The sequence below is a fragment of the Bos mutus genome, chromosome 8 (assembly GCF_027580195.1).
Source record: "Bos mutus isolate GX-2022 chromosome 8, NWIPB_WYAK_1.1, whole genome shotgun sequence".
Taxonomy (NCBI): domain Eukaryota; kingdom Metazoa; phylum Chordata; class Mammalia; order Artiodactyla; family Bovidae; genus Bos; species Bos mutus.
Window position 1 is genome coordinate 54430850 of NC_091624.1, and position 17288 is coordinate 54448137.

Genomic DNA, 17288 nt, shown 5'->3' on the forward strand with positions numbered 1-17288 from the left:
CTGGAAAATACCATAGACAGAGGAGCCTGGAGGGCTACAATCCTTGGGGTCGCCAGGAGTCAGAAGTGATAGAAGCGACCGAGCGCATCATCTGAGATCTTCTGCCCTGCAAAAAAGCCGAATCCTTTCTGCCTGAGAGCCTCGTGTCTTGCTGTCCTGGATCTTGCAGAGCACAAGGAATGGTTCAGCCTCTGCCCTCTCTGTCCACTGACACTAACGCCTTGATTGGCATTTATCTGGGGTTCCCACAACTACTCCTCACTGATCAGTCCCAAGCGGAATTAAAGCACTTTGGGTACCTCTGAAAACCACCACCTGAGGACTGTGAGGATCCTTCTTATACTCTGGTCCTGCAGAGAATCAGAGATGATTTCTTAATGCAGTGTATGGACTGGAGGTGGGGGGAGAGGGAGAGAGGTAGGTGCGTGCGGAGAAGCTTCCCAGGAGGCGCTAGTACAAACAATTTGCCAATGCAGGAGAGCAGGTTTGATCCCTGGGTTGGGAAAATCCCCCGGAGGACGGCATAGCCACCCACTCCTCTTCTTGCCAGGAGAATCCCATAGACAGAGGAGCCTGGCTAGCTACAGTTCATAGGGGTCGGACACGACTGAAGCAACTTAGCGGCACACTGGGTGTCTCACCATCCTTCTAAGCTGTGCAGGCACTTGCACGGCCCTGGACTCTGAGCACTGGCAAGACTCCCATGGTAACTGCCTTAGGGCCCCCAGCCCATTCCTTAACATCGGCCCTTAAGACTGTTCAAAGCTCTTCACTTGTCCATTCGTTCTCAAGGTCAACCCCATTAGTTCATATTAGCATCTCAGCACTTCATGGATGAGAGCTGAGACTCAGGTCACCTGAGCAAGCCCAGGCAGCCAGTGCAAGGTGTAGACTTAACAGTGGTCAATGTGGTTACCATATCTGGGACTAAGACCGCCCCCACGGAGTTCCCCGAGAGTCCCCTGCGGGGAGGGGCGTGTCTCGGGCAGGCGCAGCCCTGCCCCCAGGGCTTCCGAGGCAACGGCCTGGTGTGGGAGTTTCAGGAATGAGAAGCTTCGAGGCCCGCAGACTGGGACGAAAATGGCTGACGACTCTTCAAACAGGACAAGGGGAAGTGTCCAGAAACCTTGGTCAGAACCTGTCTTTGAGTGAAATCTCAACTTCTGTCTTCCAGAAGCGATGGAAATAGGACTCAGAATTCTGAGGTAAGACGTCTCCCGAAACAGCCAGGTGCAGTCGCCATTAGGAAGCGATACGCCACAGCCTCTCAGTCCTTGCCCCTGACATGGCCCCGCCTCTGAACATGTCCACACCCCTGGGCGTGACACCAGTGCAGAGCACACTGGGCTGAGCCTCCGTGTAGAAATTCCTTCATTTTCCATTTTCTCCAGAAGTTTCTGAGCTCCACTAGGTATGTGCAGCTGTGATGAGGTAAACTTTATTTCTGTCCTCTGAGAAGGTGATTACGCCAAACGTGTTCTACACCATGTGAAAAGTGTTACGAATTGGAAAACAAGGACAGATCCCAATGTGGGGGAATCAAAGACAGCATCTGAGTGAAACCTTTCAGTATAGTGTGAAGGAAAGAGGAGAGAAAGTATGAGGATTCATGTTTGGTCTTGTTGTTTTGAAGTTTTTATGATGAAAAGTCCCCATTTTGTGAGTATTCATTCCCATGTGGTGGTCCAGCACATGTGCTGTAAGAGTGAAGAATGTGGAGTTGTAGGAACCTGAAAGTAGGCAAGAGAATTGATTAAGAAAACAATCATGAGCTCCACAAAGACAGGAGCTTTGTGTCCTTCACTGGTGTGTCCTAAGTGCCAAATACATAGTAAACGTAGAAAGAATGAATGGATTCTTTTCAGACAGTGTTGGAGCTGACTATTAGTTGTAGAACATAAATACCAATCTATGGTGGTACCAACGTACTTAATTGTATGATTTTACCCAAGAGGAATCAGACGTTTATTAGAAGGCAGGGCTTCCCAGGTGGCTCAGTGGTAAAGAATCCGCCTGCCAATGCAGGAGCCTCATGCATGGTTTCAATCCTTGGATTGGGAAGAGCCCCTGGAGGAGGAAATGGCAACCCACCTCAGTATTTCTGCCAGGATAATCTAAAGGAACATGTCAGGCTATAATCCCTGGGATCCCGAAGAGTCAGACATGACAGAGCCACTGATAACACTGGCCTGCATGCACTAGAAAAGGTATAGTTAGGTTTTGCCAGGAAGGCAATGGCAACCCACTCCAGTACTCTTGCCTGGAAAATCCCATGGATGGAGGGGCCTGGTAGGCTGCGGTCCATGGGGTCGCTGGGAGTCGGATACGACTGAGCGACTTCACTTTCACTTTTCCCTTTCATGCATTGGAGAAGGAAATGGCAACCCACTCCAGTGTTCTTGCCTGGAGAATCCCAGGGACGGGGGAGCCTGGTGGGCTGCTGTCTATGGGGTCGCACAGAGTCGAATACGACTGAAACAACTTATCAGCAGCAGCCAGGCAAGGACATATGAAAGGAAAATGGGGAAGGTGCTTTAGAGCTATTTTTTGAAGACTTCTCTGGTGGCTCTGTGGTAAAGAATCCGCCTGCCAATGCCAGAGATGCGGGTTCAGTCCCTGGGTTGGTAAGATCCCCTGTAGAAGGAAATGGCAACCCACTCCAGTATTCTTGCCTGGAGAATCCCATGGACAGAGGAGCCTGGTATTCCTTGGGGTTGCAAAAGAGTCCGACACAACTTATTGACTAAACAACTTTAGAGCTATTTAAGTGTGTGGTTAAGTGATAGACCATGAAGTTTTACTTGGAGGAGGAGATAAAGATAGAAGGTTATCAGATGAACGAGTGGCTTGTAGTTCCTGAGCAGGTTGAGGAATTGACATACCAAGGGCATAAGCTGAAAGAGTAAAGGGTGAAATGTCAAACTATATTTTTTCAGAGCGAAAAATATTCTGATGACGAGTTCTAGAATATGGCCATAACTGAACTGGAATGGAGGTAAAGGGCCATAGGTTGAAAAGGGATAGACAGTGAGAGGTCAGATTATTGGATGGTCTATTCACATGAATATTAGACCTCTGATTGATTCCTCCCACTTTGAGTTCCTGTCCAGAGACTCTTTGATCTCCCCAAATCTACACAGGATTTGCATTTCCTGCAATTCTAACCTTCAATCAGTGTCATGACTCTGGACAGGAAGGTAAAGTGGGGCAGTGAGACAGAGGGCTATGATAGATATCTGATTTTTTTTTTTTTTTTTTTTTTTTTGAAGACTCAGCCTTCACTTACCTTCTGTAAACAGCTCCTCTCTTGTCGTCTGGGAAACTAACCCTATTTACAGTCTCAGCCCCTGTGCAAGTGAAGTAGTTATTTCCCAACTCTATATTAAATACACTGATAAGAGCAGATTTAAACCTTGAAATCTGTAGGATTTGCTTCCTCTGTAAGCATGGCTGTCTCTACAGAACTTGAAGTTAGCTTCTTTAGCCCTATGATCTGAAAGCTAGAGCAGAGGGGAGATATTGGGGGAGGCAGGATGAAATATATTGCATCTAATTTTTTTCTCTCTCAAGTCTGTAAACTGGCGGTAGTGAGTCAGGTAGTTCTAAGGCCTCCTTTCACCTGATTATTCGAGGTGACCCCACACCACCTTTACCTCCATGCCTACTTTCCCACCTCCTTTGGACACTCCAACCTCTTTGTTTTTCTTACCAGCCACTGCTCTACTTAACTATTAAATAGCTTTGACCTTGATGATATGAATGTGAATGAAGGCAAGGATACACTTGACACCTCTGGCCAATTTTGCTTCAGTTAACTGAGTTGGGTGACCAAGAAGAAAACCTTGTCTTAGGAAGACTTCTGAGAAGGTCCCAATGATCCCTACCTCCTGATAGTCACACCCTGATGTAATTACTCATCCCCTTGAATGTAGGTTGAACTTAGTAATTTGCTTTTAATAGAATAAGGAAAAAGGTAATGGAATATCAATTCCACTATTAGTTTACAAAATATCGTAACTTCTTTCTTCCTAGCAGACTGTCTTCTGAACCTGATGAAGCACTGGAGAGGCCCACATGGCAAGGAACTGAGGATAGACTCCAGCCAGCTCCAGCCAACAGTCAAGGAATTGAAGATCTCAGTCCAACAGGCTTTGAGGAACTTCATCTTGCCAGCAGTTATGTAAGTGATCACTGAAGTGGGTCTTTCTACAGTCATACCTTTAGATGATACCCCAGCCCCAGCTGATACCTTAAATGCAGCCATGTGAGAGACCTTAAAGCAGAGAACCCGGATAGGTCTTGCCTGAATTCCTGACCACAAAAACTGTGAGATAGTAAATAAGTGGTTTTTTTTAAGCCTCTGAATTTGAGGATGTTCATTTTACAGCAGGGGGCTTCCCTGGTGGCTCAGCTGATAAAGAATCTGCCTGCAATGCAGGAGACCTGTGTTTGATCCCTTGATTGGGAAGATCCCCTGGAGAAGGAAACGGCTATCCATTTCAGTATTCTGGCCTGGATAATTCCATGGACTGTATAGTATTCCACGGACTATACAGTTCATATGGTCACAAAGAGTCGGACACGACTGAGTGGCTTTCACTTTCATGTTATTCAGTAGTAGATAACTAATACACACCTAAATTACTGTGATCTTGGTGAAAGATGTAGCATGACTAGAAAGTCAGGCACTGAATAGGAGTACATCCCTCTGATGTCATCCCTAGGAATACTGTCTTCGTTCTCAGAAATTACCCCATATACTCTTACGCTTAAATGGTATCATCATACTCTAAAAGCCCTGATTAGTCTCCAGGAGCTGCTGGAGGCATAGGTAGGGTTGTGTTGGGTGAAGTGGGTGGGTGGTCAGTATGGGATCATAAGTAGTGATGATGATGTCATTCTTTCCCTTCTCATTTTTGTCTTCCTTTCCCACTCACTCCATCATTACATTTTATTTACTCTCTCCTTTTCCCCAAAATTCTGGGTGGCTGCCCAATGACCATTCCTGCCAACAGTGGCCAGGTGATCTCTTCGTCTTACAATAATACCACCCTGAAGAGATTTCCTTGAAGAGCAGCTCTTCCTGTTCCTTGAGGTGCTTTCACAAGCAGGGAGACCTCATCATCAAGCTCAAAATATGCTTTCCAGATTAAACATCCCACGTGCAGCAGATTCTTCAGCCAGAAGAATCTGCTGAATTCTGACCCTGGCCAGGCCAGTGTCCACAATTGTAAAGCCTATCTATCTGTATACACCTCATTCAATGACCACCTACCTGTGAGTTACTCTGGGATCAGGAACATTTTCTAAACAAAAGTAAGACCGTCTTCAAGAAAATATTCATATCCCTCAGCCTTTTCAGAGCTGCAAATTCTGTCTTCCCTACTGCTCCAGTAAGGGTAGAGGAAAGGTAAAGGGTGAACTGCTACTTATTTTCATTAGGGTCGGGTAAGGCATGGGAGACGGAGAAGGCAATGGCACCCCACTCCAGTACTCTTGCCTGGAAAATCCCATGGACAGAGGAGCATGGAAGGCTGCAGTCCATGGGGTCGCTAGGAGTAGGACACGACTGAGCGACTTCACTTTCACTTTTCACTTTCATGCATTGGAGAAGGAAATGGCAACCCACTCCAGTGTTACTGCCTGGAGAATCCCAGGGACGGGGGAGCCTGGTGGGCTGCCATCTATGGGGTCGCACAGAGTCGGACACGACTGAAGTGACTTAGCAGCAGCAAGGAGTGGGAGATGTGGCCCATCACCACAAAATTCATAAAGGATGAAAGAGTTCTTCATTGCAGGACATTTATTCCTCACCAAGAGATCTAAGAGGAAGATTTCTGTCTACCACTAACTTCAAGGCCTAAACATTCTCTAAAACTTTTTGAGGCAACAAGAGTCAAATCTGGCTATATTATGCTAGAGTAACTCATTCCACCCTATAGCTGTATATGGCTCAGGATAGTTTGAGAGCAGATGAAAAGATAGTTTAAGCCAAGTTCTAGACTTTAAGATATCTTCTCACTTTTCAAAAGCCTGAAAATTTCTAGAGTAAATTTTTGTACTTTTTAATAAAAAATAATTAAGTTTTTTAGGTAGAGGATATCAGAGCAGGATCAAATAAAGGACTCCAGGATAAAACTGAGAAGACCACTGTCAGGCTCCCCGCAAGGAAGCCTCTTAGACACCGAGAGGAAATCAGAATGAACTGAACTACTCCTTCCATTTCCCACATACAAGTACCAGGATAACTAAAACCCATGCACCCAGTGCAGTACACAGAGAGCATTAGTGTTTCTCTATTAGAACATTTATTGAGGAGGATAAAAATTCTCGATTTACTAAAGGAAGGTTGTTTTCATCTGAGAATGTCTTATCATGAAAACTGCAAGGTTTTCTCAGTGACTGAATGAGTCGTTTGGAGAAATTTCTTCTCCCTCAAAATGCTGGAGAAGTGATTTCTGTTTGAATAGAAGAGTTAGATCTCTGAACACAGTGTCTTCTTCAGGAGTGAGGGGGGCTGGAGGGATCTGGCATTCTTGACGCACATAGGTGGGGCTTGGATGGCTTACCAGCTCCCTGGAGGGCAGGGAAGAGGGTTGATTCTGACATAATACCTGATCCTCAAAGGCCACATCTTTTAGGGGATGTCTGACCCCATCTCTGTTCTGTCTGACACTTGTAAGACAACTCTGATCAGCATAAACAGCTTCTTGGTTTGAGGACTTGGGACTTACCCATTCCTCTTGCTGTAAGTCAGGGAGAGCACCATAGTTGGAGGGATGTCCCTTACCAGGCATTACCTGGGTCTGCAGTTCCTTCTTGCGCTGACTTAATTCCAAGGCCTCAGATTCAAACCTACATGCCAGCTTCTCTTCTAGGATCTTCCCAATGGCTCTCATGAGCTCGTGAGCTTCAAGGGGCCCATGACTCACAAAGAGAGCTGCACTTTCAATTGAGTCTTGGTGCTGTGCAAAGGTTGACATGAATTTGGCTTTTTGCTGGGGACTTTCCTGGTCTTTTGTTTTTCTCATGAAATCAATCCACTGAAAAAATCGCCTCATCTTTTTTCTGAAGAAACTTTCAGGAGGAAGCTGCTCATTCTGTGACAGAGATGAGGAAGTGTCCTTTAATTCTCTTTCCTCAACAAGGTGGCACTTCTTTCTGCCTGTAGACATCCCTGCTCCTGAATTTTCACTTCTGTATTCTCCTGCTTTGGAACCCAAAGGCTTTCTCTCTGCAGCAGGTGGGAAGTTATTATCCTGGCACTTCAATAGTACATGCTTAGAGGGATCCTGCCTCTGCTCCATGCTGGTCCCACTGTCCTCCGAGTGGATGTTTGGCACCTGGGAAGCTGCCATGTCCCCAGTGGAGACACTCTGGGCAAGAGTCTGTGAAGACTTGGAAGGCAACCTACTTGAAGTCGGGGTCATGTCTGTGGGACAGTGGTCAGCCTGGCTATGCTCCTTATTTTTGAATTTTAACTTTAACTCAGTAAGGATCTGTTTTTGAAAGTCTGATATATCAGAATCTTGGGGAACAGATATTTTTGGTGGGGGACATTGAGTGGTCAGGGTAGTTTCTGCTTTAATCATTTTGACCTTTGTCATTTGGGAGCTTCTCAATTTGCTGGTTGGCAAGATGTTACAGGATTGTGATTCAAGAGCATGAAGCTCCTTGGCCCTGAATATCTCCCTGGACACACTGAACATTGTGGAATGTTGTGAATTTTTCCTCGCTATCTTTTGGCCCTGAATCATTTCTACTCTATCACTGAAGTTCATGGTCTCATTCCTTGGCTCAGGTCTATACCCACCTTGCCTTATGGGCACCACTGGGCTGCGTCTGTCATCCAGTAGAGTCTCATTTTGACTTACTTTGTCTTTGTTTCTGTGTGTGACGGGCTGAAAAGTCTGTCTGCCACACTCAATTGTCTGAATGTCCCCTGCAAGCTTTTGGTAGGTATCAGAGTATGATGGTTGTGGGGCCCTCTGTCCTTCTTGGCCCACAGATGAGATAACAGGGAGAGGATGATCCAGCATGGGGGTTGAATTTGTGGTTCTCACCTTATTTCCCTGAGAAGTTTTAGATCTTTCTTCAAGAGGCTTGGAAAGCTCATCTTTGGAGTCTACCCCAGAAATATGGGTGGTTGAGGAGGGAAAGTCAAATTGAGGAAGAGGCCATATTTTGGCTTCTCTCAACATATAGAATTTTATGGATTCAAGAACCTTGAGGGGTAGGCCCCATCTCTGAGTCACACGAAACCTTAAAATATGGGCTTCTAGCACCTTTAGGGTATTGTGATCAAGAAAAGAAAGCTCTGGAGTGCTAATCTGGTGGCATACTTTACCTACAATTGTGTTTTTTGAATGTGGGTCTTCCACATTGGTTTGGGAGCTTGCAGAAGGAAGCAAAGTATTGTCGTCAGCCAGCCATGAACGACACACACTTGTAGGAATCCTACCCACACTAATCTGCCAAGACTTTGTGCTCACATGTAATCTAAGAATGTTTTTTATTTGATTCCGATCTATGTCCTTTCTTGAGACATTTAGTAATTCATTCCTTGAGTGATTCCTTGAGTGACACACACGATTAGTTTTTGTCCCCAAGGCAGCCCTCAGACCCTGCACTAGGTAGCATTCTGAGCTATCTTGTGGGCTGTCTTCTGGGCTCTTCTCAAGGATATAGCCAAGATTCTTCCTCATGTCATCCCTTAGCTGAAACTTTGTTGAGACCCTCTCATGGAAATTTCCTGGGAGACCCAATTCAGTCTTCTCTATATTGTTGCTACCCTGGCCCTGAAGCTCAGAAAGTTGTAACTGAACATGCCTGCCTCTCTGCTGAGGTACTTCTGCTAATTTGCATTGAGGCCCCATCAGTGCTAGAGACTCTAGATTCCTACAGGCTTGGAGGTACCAGCGTGGAATTAGCCTCCTTGGAACGTGGAGCTGCAGTTTCTCCTGGGGTTCACTGGTGATATGAAAATGGCCAGGAAGGATAGAGACTGGTACATAGGTATGGGATGGCTGGTTGACCAATGGGAGGTTATGAGCTTGAGAACAAGTGGCTTGAGATTTTTGGAGCACAGGAACTAAACCCCACAAACTTTCCTGTTGCTTCTGTAACACATGCCACTCCAGATGTTGATTTTCAGTTGCAATATGAAAGTCCGACTCATTCTGGAATCTGTGGAAAGACACTCCACAGTCCCTAATTTGGGATGGAGAAGAGGATGATAGGATTGGGAGTCGGGCTTGAAGGTGGGCCTGGGGCTGGACCTGAGTGAAAGGTAGAGACTGGGATTGTGGCTTAGTTTGAGGCAAGGATTGTGGTGGATATACATGGGGAAGGAGATGGGGACGGGAATGAAGAAGTGGTGGAGATTCTTGATCCCGCATTTTGACTGCAGGAGCATTACAGATTCCATTGAATAAGACAAAGTGAGACTCTAGAGGGGAACTACTACTAGAAACCAGAAGAGTAGCCACTAGGGATTCACTGTGCAAAGAGGGAAGACCCCAGAAGAGCTGGCTATATTTCTGCTGCAAGTTACCCCCCAAAGTCTTGACATATAAGAGCCGCTGACAAATGTGAAGCTTCTCTGGTTTGCTTTCACTGTTCCAGCCACTTTGGGGGCTGTAGTGTTCTGCACATCAAGAGACTGCAACAAATTCCCTGAAGATGTCCGTTGGTATTCTGACCACATTTGTTTTGAAAATGGACCCTCTTCCTTTTCTTTCTTCTCTAAACTCGGGAAAGCCATTCTGTTTTTTATTTGTCTCTCCAAGAGTCCACGGATGTTAAAGCCAGAGAAAGAATGGCTATTGGCCTCCTTGTGCTTTGTAACAGAGTCTCCCCAGAGATAAGTGTCTTGTGGATGGAGGGAAACATGCTCTCGCTGAAAATCAGAGTGTGGTAATGCTGGGAGGAGCCCGTTCATGGCCTGAGCTTGCCACAAAGAGAAGTCTGAAATTGATAGACTTGAATGCTCAGTGCCTCTGATTGTTGAAACACAAGTGGACAACTCACTAGGGCTATCTGGAGATGACTTCTCCAGAACAGGCTTCAATAAAGTGGAAATTGATTTAGGTTGAGTCACAGATAAAGTGCAATCTGATGGTGGTGAAACAAATGGGGTTGGTGGTGCATGAGGACAAGCAAAAGAATCAATGGGATTCATCGTCTGGGACAAATCTGATAAGGGGTTGATATCTTGGGAAAGGGTGGGGTCAAGAGAGGAAATGGTATCCAGAAACAATGTGGCCTCTGCTGGGACAACAGGGTCTGCTGTCTGAGTGTCATGTGGTAGGAGAAGGGGGAAAGCAATGGTTTGGGGTGGGGAATAATCCACTGGGAATTCAGAATCCAAGGAAGAAAAAGGCTCTGAGGCCAGAGAGTGGCCCATTGGTGAGGGTGAAAAAAAGTCAGTTAAGGGGGTCATTGGGCTAGGGGAGAGAATAGAGGAGGGCAGTGAGGAAGGCTCCGGCAGAGAGGCTAGAGGTAGGTTTCCTGGAGGGACTGCTGAGAAGGCCGGGGACAAAGTACACGATGACTCAGTCACAGGAGCTGTGGAAGCCAAAGGAGACACAGAGGAAGTAGCATCTTCCAGGGCCTCCAGGAACAGCAGCCGATTGACCTCAGCAGTTGCGTTATTACACACCTCACAGAAGGGGTCTGGACATAAGAGTTGACGAAAGCAGGTGGTATCATCATGCTGGCCCAGGGGGCTGCAGGAGATAGGAAGTACAAAACTACAGCCAGGACCAGGAAAAAACATGAGGCCCTGGTACCTCTGGCAAAAGTATGGCTGCCCAATGTATACTATCTTTTCACATTCTTCGACTTCTTCAATCTCACAATGTATCTTTTAATCCCTCTTGCCAAGGCTTTCACATTCTGAATCTGAGGATATTCCCTCCCATGTCAATCCCAGGCTTCACTGAGGCCCTAGAAATTCAAAGACTCCACTAAAAAAGTGGGATACAGGAAAGAAGGTAATGTTTAGTCACCTTTGCAGAAGATAAAGCTCCTTCCTTGCCTCCTCTGCTTCGCTCTGGCAAGTTCTCCAACCTGGGAAACCAGGAGAGTGATGAAGGTAGGAACAAAGAGAACTTATAGGAGACTAAGTAGAATGTCCTTTAGTGGTACCCTTGGTGGATTGGAGAGTCTCAAGAACTAGAATATAAGATCACATGGTCAGTGATAATAATAGCAAGGCTCAAATATATATGTTGCCTTATCATTCACAAAGGGCTTTCATATGTATTCTCCCATGTGATATTCAGAACCGCCCTTTGAGGAAAAAGTCAATGGTTATTTACCTCAAAGAGGAATCTGATCATCCAGGAAGTCAGAGGACTTATACAAAGTCAGGACACAGAAGTTCTGACTCTTGACATCTCATATGGCCACCTGTGGGGAAACACCCATTGCCCAGGTCCATCATGGTTTCAAGCCCAGCCATGAGAAAAACAGGGAATCCGAGAAGTGTCTCAGGCTTGGACTGCCTCCTCGTGAGCCTCTCCCCAGATACCTCTGGTTTCTGAGAGAAACGGTATCTAGCCACTGACATCGTCAGAGGTCACGGACCTGGGATCTCATGGAAAAGGCAGGAAGGGTCACCCTTGGAGAGATCTGGTGAAACATGCAGAGCCTTACCTTTCAGTGTGCCACCTTTCCTTCTCCTCCTGGTTCTGCCCTGACGCTGAGAACAAAAACAAAAGAATGAAGCCCTAGGGCTCATTTCTCTCAGTCCTCTCTAGAAAACTCATATATTCATTATCCATGAATAATATGACTCTAATTAATAGACTTTTATGTTCTTTTTATCAATTTTAAAGGTTTAAAATGTTTTTAATTTTTTCTTCTTAAAAAAGTGATTTTGAATGTATAGCAATAGAAACTTTCCAAATTGAAATGCAAAGAGAAAAAAATTTAATATTTAAACCCAGAATATCCAAGAATTGAGACAGTTTCAAAATGTGTAGTATATCAATACATGCAACAGAAATATTAAAATGAGAAGAAAGAACAGAACAGAAGAAACATTTGAAGAAGTAACAGCCCAAGATTTTCCAAAATTAATGATAGACTAACCATAGATTGTGGAAGCTCAGAGAACACCAAGCAGCATAAATACTAAGAAAGTCTAAACCTGGACATATTTTATTAAAGCTGTAGGAACCTGAAAGATAAAATCTTGAAAGAAAACAGAAGAAAATAATGCCGTACCTCTAGAGGAACAAGGATGAGAATTATGGGCTTCTCATCATAAATCAGAGCTTCCCTGATAGCTCAGTTGGTAAAGAATCCACCTGCAGTGCAGGAGACCCTGGTTTGATTCCTGGGTCTTAAAGATCTGCTGGAGAAAGAATAGGCTACCCACTCCAGTATTCTTGGGCTTTCCTTGTGGCTCTGCTAGTAAAGAATCACTTGCAATGCAGGAGACCTGGATTTGATCCCTGGGTTAGGAAGATCCCCTGGAGAAAGGAAAGGCTACCCACTCCAGTATTCTCCCTGGAGAATTCCATGGACTATATAGTCCATGGGTTGCAAAGAATTGGACATTGGACACAAAAAGTTGACTGAGTGACTTTCACTTTCACTTTTGATCATAAACCATGCAAGCAAAAAGAAAATTGACTGAAATATTAAAGTGTTGAAAGAAAAAAATCACTCCAGAACTTTTTATCTAGTGAAATTATCCTTCAAAAGTAAAGGAGAAATAAAAACTGTCTCAAGACAAACTAAAACTGAGTCAGCAACATCAGATCTTCCCTGGAATAAATGTTAAAAAAAGTTCTATAGGAAGAAGGAAAACAACATCTCAAGTCTTCATAAAGGAAGAGAGGAAAAGGAATCAATGATGGTAAAAGAAAAAAAACACTTTGATTTTTCTTATTCTCAATTGACTTAATGATACTACTGATAATGTATTGAGTGACCATAGTATATGGATAGGTGAAATAAATGACATCAGTGTTACAAGGGATGGGAGGGAGGAATTGGGAACTCTGTTATAACAGAACCTGTACTACTTATGAAGTGGTATAGTGTTTATATGAAAGTAGATTTGAGTTGTCAGTGTATTAGTTGTCAGTACATTAGTTGTTAATGTATTGAATATATTGCAAATTCTATGGCATAGAATACTTGATATGCTAAGAGAAGAGAGAGAGGGAATCCTATAAAGTACTTGTTTGAAACCAGAAAAGGCACAAAAAGAGGGGAAGAAGAAAAGAATACTTATAATAAATACTAAACAGTTACAGACATGATGGATATTAATCCAACCATATAGAAAATTGCTAAATGTAAGTGGTCTAAATACTTTCAATTAAAAGCTAGATTGTCAGTGGATAAAATAAGATCCAATTATGTGTTGCCTACCAAACACCCACTTTAAAAATAAAGATACTGTACCATGCTAACACTGATGAAAGAAGCAGGAGGAGCTATATTAATTTCAGACAAAGCAGACTTCAGAACAAGGAGAGTTATGAGGGATAAAGAGGGACAGTACATAACAACAAAAGGGTCAGTTCTCTAAGAAGATACAACAATCCTTAACATGTATACAGTCTAACAACAGACTGTCAAAATATGGGAAGCAAAAACTGGCCCAACTGTAAGGACAATTAGATGAATCTACTGTTATTTTTGGAGACTTCAACTCCCGTCTATCAGAAATGGACAGATTCAGCAGGCAGAAAATCAGTAATGGTAGAGTTGACCTAACCAGCACCATCAGTCAAATTGATCTAATTGACATTTATAGAATACTCCATCCAACAACAGAATACACATTCTTCTCAAGCACACATGGAACATTGACCAAAATAGACCACATTCTGGACCATGAAATGCATCTTAACAAATGCAAACTAGAAATCATGCAAAATGTGTTTTTAGATGATAATAGAATTAAACTAGAAATCGTTTACAGATAGTTAGAAAGGCCAAAATGCCAAAATGTTTGAAGAGTAAACAGCATGCTACTAACAAATGGGTCAAGGAAGAAATCTCAGAAAAAAGAAAAATTTTTAACTAAATGAAAATTAAAATACAACTTGTCAAAGTTTGTGAGATACAAAAGAAACAGTACCTGGAGGGAAACTGATAGCACTGAATGCATCCATTTGAAAAGAAAGATTTAATATCTTTGAGGGACTCTGGCTTACTGACCTGGTCGATGTCTCCCTGTTTCCAAAATATTGAGAAACTTGAGTTCCCCTTTAGGTAGCATAGTGACAGAAGAAGGAGCCCCACCCAACACACAAAGGCAAGGATGGGAAAACTTAGGAAGTTGAGCTGAAACTCAGCCATGGTGCAGTAAGTTTCTTCAGACAAAGATGATGATCCAAATCATCAGAAGTGCATTGCTGCCTCAGGCATCTGGGCATTTAAAGTGCACATTCTAGACTAGAGTTCTAGGCCCACATCACAGAGGTTTAGCTAAACACCAAAGGTTCTTGAGGGTGGGGGAGGGGACAACACAAGAAAGATGAAACCACAGTCCTTCCCCACCACCCAACCCAGCAGATCCATCCATCCCTCCAGGGCCCTTTAGATACTTCTGATCTACCTTTCCAACCACACATTCACATACCATATATTTACTTTAGTGAAAATTCCTATTTATTCCACCTGTTACCTAGATATTAACTGAGACCTTATTGCCTAATGGTCACCCTTTGGACCCCACATAATATATAAAACTCTGCTGTGCCAAGGGATTTACACCTCCAAGGTCTACTCTGCCTTCAACTACAGCTTCCCCTCATATATAATGTGTCTTTACTTGCATGGAGCCAGAGGCATAAATATATGTCACCCACTCCCCCGTATCTCCTCAAAAGAATTCACCAAAAAGCACAAGTGTGCAGAGTGGCCTATGTTAATAAATAGGAAGCATGACAAAAAGAGAAACAAGGGCATGGCACGCTCATGACCCTATAGCAAAAAACTTAGAAATCTTGGGTAATTCTTTTTTTCCCAAAATCCCTCTTAAGCTATTCAGCCCCTTAAGGTTCTCAAACCTAGCCCCCTCCACCCATAGAGTGTCTCTTCCTGCTGCTCCCTCTTTCATCTGACAAATCCCTTCTTCTCCTCACAACATTTAAATTTTTTTTTTTATTTTACAGAACACAACCTGCAGGACCAAATACACTCTCATCTACTTTCTTTTCACTAAAATTTCTATTGGCATCTCCATACCTTTGTGGACATAACATCACTTTTGTTGATGCATGTACACAATGGTGTACATGCATTTATTTCATCTCCCTATGCTAGTTATTAGTCATTTACTAGTTGTAGTCATTTACTAGTTGTACCCGTTATAGCTTCCTTAGATTATAAACTGCTGAAATTAACCCCTGTGTCATTTCCATACTTTGCTTGCCTGCATTCTCTCATTGAGTCTAATGAATCAGTCTTGACCCCAGATACCTAATTCTTTCCCTCCCCTCTGAGGAGGGTTTACCAGCAATGACAGCTCCTTCCTTCACCTGTCTTCTGCATCCACAGTGCCACCATTATTTCTACCCAAAAGGAATATGCGCTTCAAGCCCACTCCATTGTCTATACCTACCTCCCTTGACCACAGGAGGTGTATTTATTTTAAAAAATCCCTCCACATATCTTTGTATCTCTGGTGTTATTTTGGGTTTTTTTTTTCTTTTTTTTTTTCCAGAGGAAGGCTGGTCCTGACTGTCCCTGAGGTCCCTAGGATTCCCAACTGTAAAAACATTCTCTAAAGTCTGAGCAAGATAAGTTCCACCAAAAGAAAAGAGGTTATAAAGATGACACATCAAATATATTCTTCAAAAAATGACCTTGTCATAAAAAAGGAAGACTAAAAAACACTAATCCAGATTAAAGGAGACTAAAGACACAAGACAACTAAATGCAATCTGTGATTTTACACTGAATCCTTTAATGAAGGTTTTGAAAAAAACAATTACAAAGGACATTACTCAATAAATTGAAAAAAAATTGAATATGAATAGATGAGTTAAAAGTTTTATGCCATTGTTAAGTCATTGTTACATTTACTGAAAGGATAAATAATTGTACTACATGTAAGAGAATCTTTTTTTCTTAAATACACAGTGAAATATTCAATGAGAAGGTGCATAATACATAAAGTATTTTCTCAAATATTCAGAAATATATGCATATTTTTCATATATGTCTATATGTGTGTATTCATATATAAACAGAAAGGAGAGGAAAGGAGGGAAAAAGACAGAAGCAGAGTCAAAGAGACAGAAAAGGGAGGGATCTCAAATAGGTCAAAATGTTAATAGGTAAGTCTGGATAAAGGGTACATGGTTTTACCATCCATGCAACTTTTCCACAAGTTTAATTATTTTCATATAAATACACTTAAAAAACAGAACATTGCTTGTTGTCCTGGATTTTACCTAACTGTTGAGATTTCTAGCTTTGATTCCTACAGCTACCACCACCACCATCTTCAGACCCCTGAAGTAAACAATGCCAGCGTAAAAGTTATCTCAGGCTCTGTCCCCAGCAAGACATCTGGGATCCTCTGCACATTTCAACAGGATTTTAGAAAATGTTGAAGAAGAGTACCACCCCCCACAAAAATTTTAATTATACCCAATGCAGAACAAAAAAAAATGGACAACACATTTACAGCTTGGATCCGCTGATTTTTCTTATCTGGTGCCACCAGCTCATTCATCTTCCAGGATTTTGTGGTGTGAATTGGTTTGCCAGCACTTTGCCTCTTCTGCTTGTCAGTTACCATTCTTTCGCCAGATTTCCATCTTCTAAAAATGTGTTGACATCTATTGCCATATCCTCTCTCCTTGTCATCCTCAAGCACTTCTTTGGAATCCTTTGTTTCTACAGTTTATTGAAACACAGTTCACATACCATACAATTAGGGCTTCCCGGGTAGCTCAGCTGGTAATGAATCCGCCTCCAATGCAGGAGACCCCATTTCCATTCCTGAGTCAGGAAGTTCTCCTGGATAAGGGATAGACTACCCACTCTAGTATGCTTGGGCTTCTCTAGTGGCTCAGATGGTATAGAATCTGCCCACAGTGCGGGAGACCAGGATTCAATCCCTGGGTTGGGAATATTTCCTGGAGGAGGGCATGGCAACCCACTCCAGTATTCTTGCCTGAAGAATCCCCATGGACTGAGAAGCTTGGCAGGGCTACAGTCCATGGAGTCACAAAGAGTTGGACATGACTGAGCAACTAAGCACACACTACAGCACACCATACAATTCACTCATTTAAAGTGGGTAGTTC

The 17288-nt window shown here is 43.3% G+C and overlaps 1 protein-coding gene across 1 annotated transcript; it reads right to left on the reverse strand.

Annotated features, from left to right (window-relative positions):
- Positions 1–893: 893 nt before the first annotated feature.
- LOC102269689 (spermatogenesis-associated protein 31D1) lies at positions 894–11572 on the reverse strand. The gene is made up of 5 exons (XM_070374936.1): positions 11427–11572; positions 9554–10727; positions 6615–9278; positions 2883–2984; positions 894–1451 (listed from the first exon to the last, which is right to left on the reverse strand). The coding sequence occupies exons 1-5, from the start codon at positions 11570–11572 to the stop codon at positions 894–896; spliced, it is 4644 nt and encodes a 1547-aa protein (XP_070231037.1).
- Between the last annotated feature and the right edge of the window lie 5716 nt (positions 11573–17288).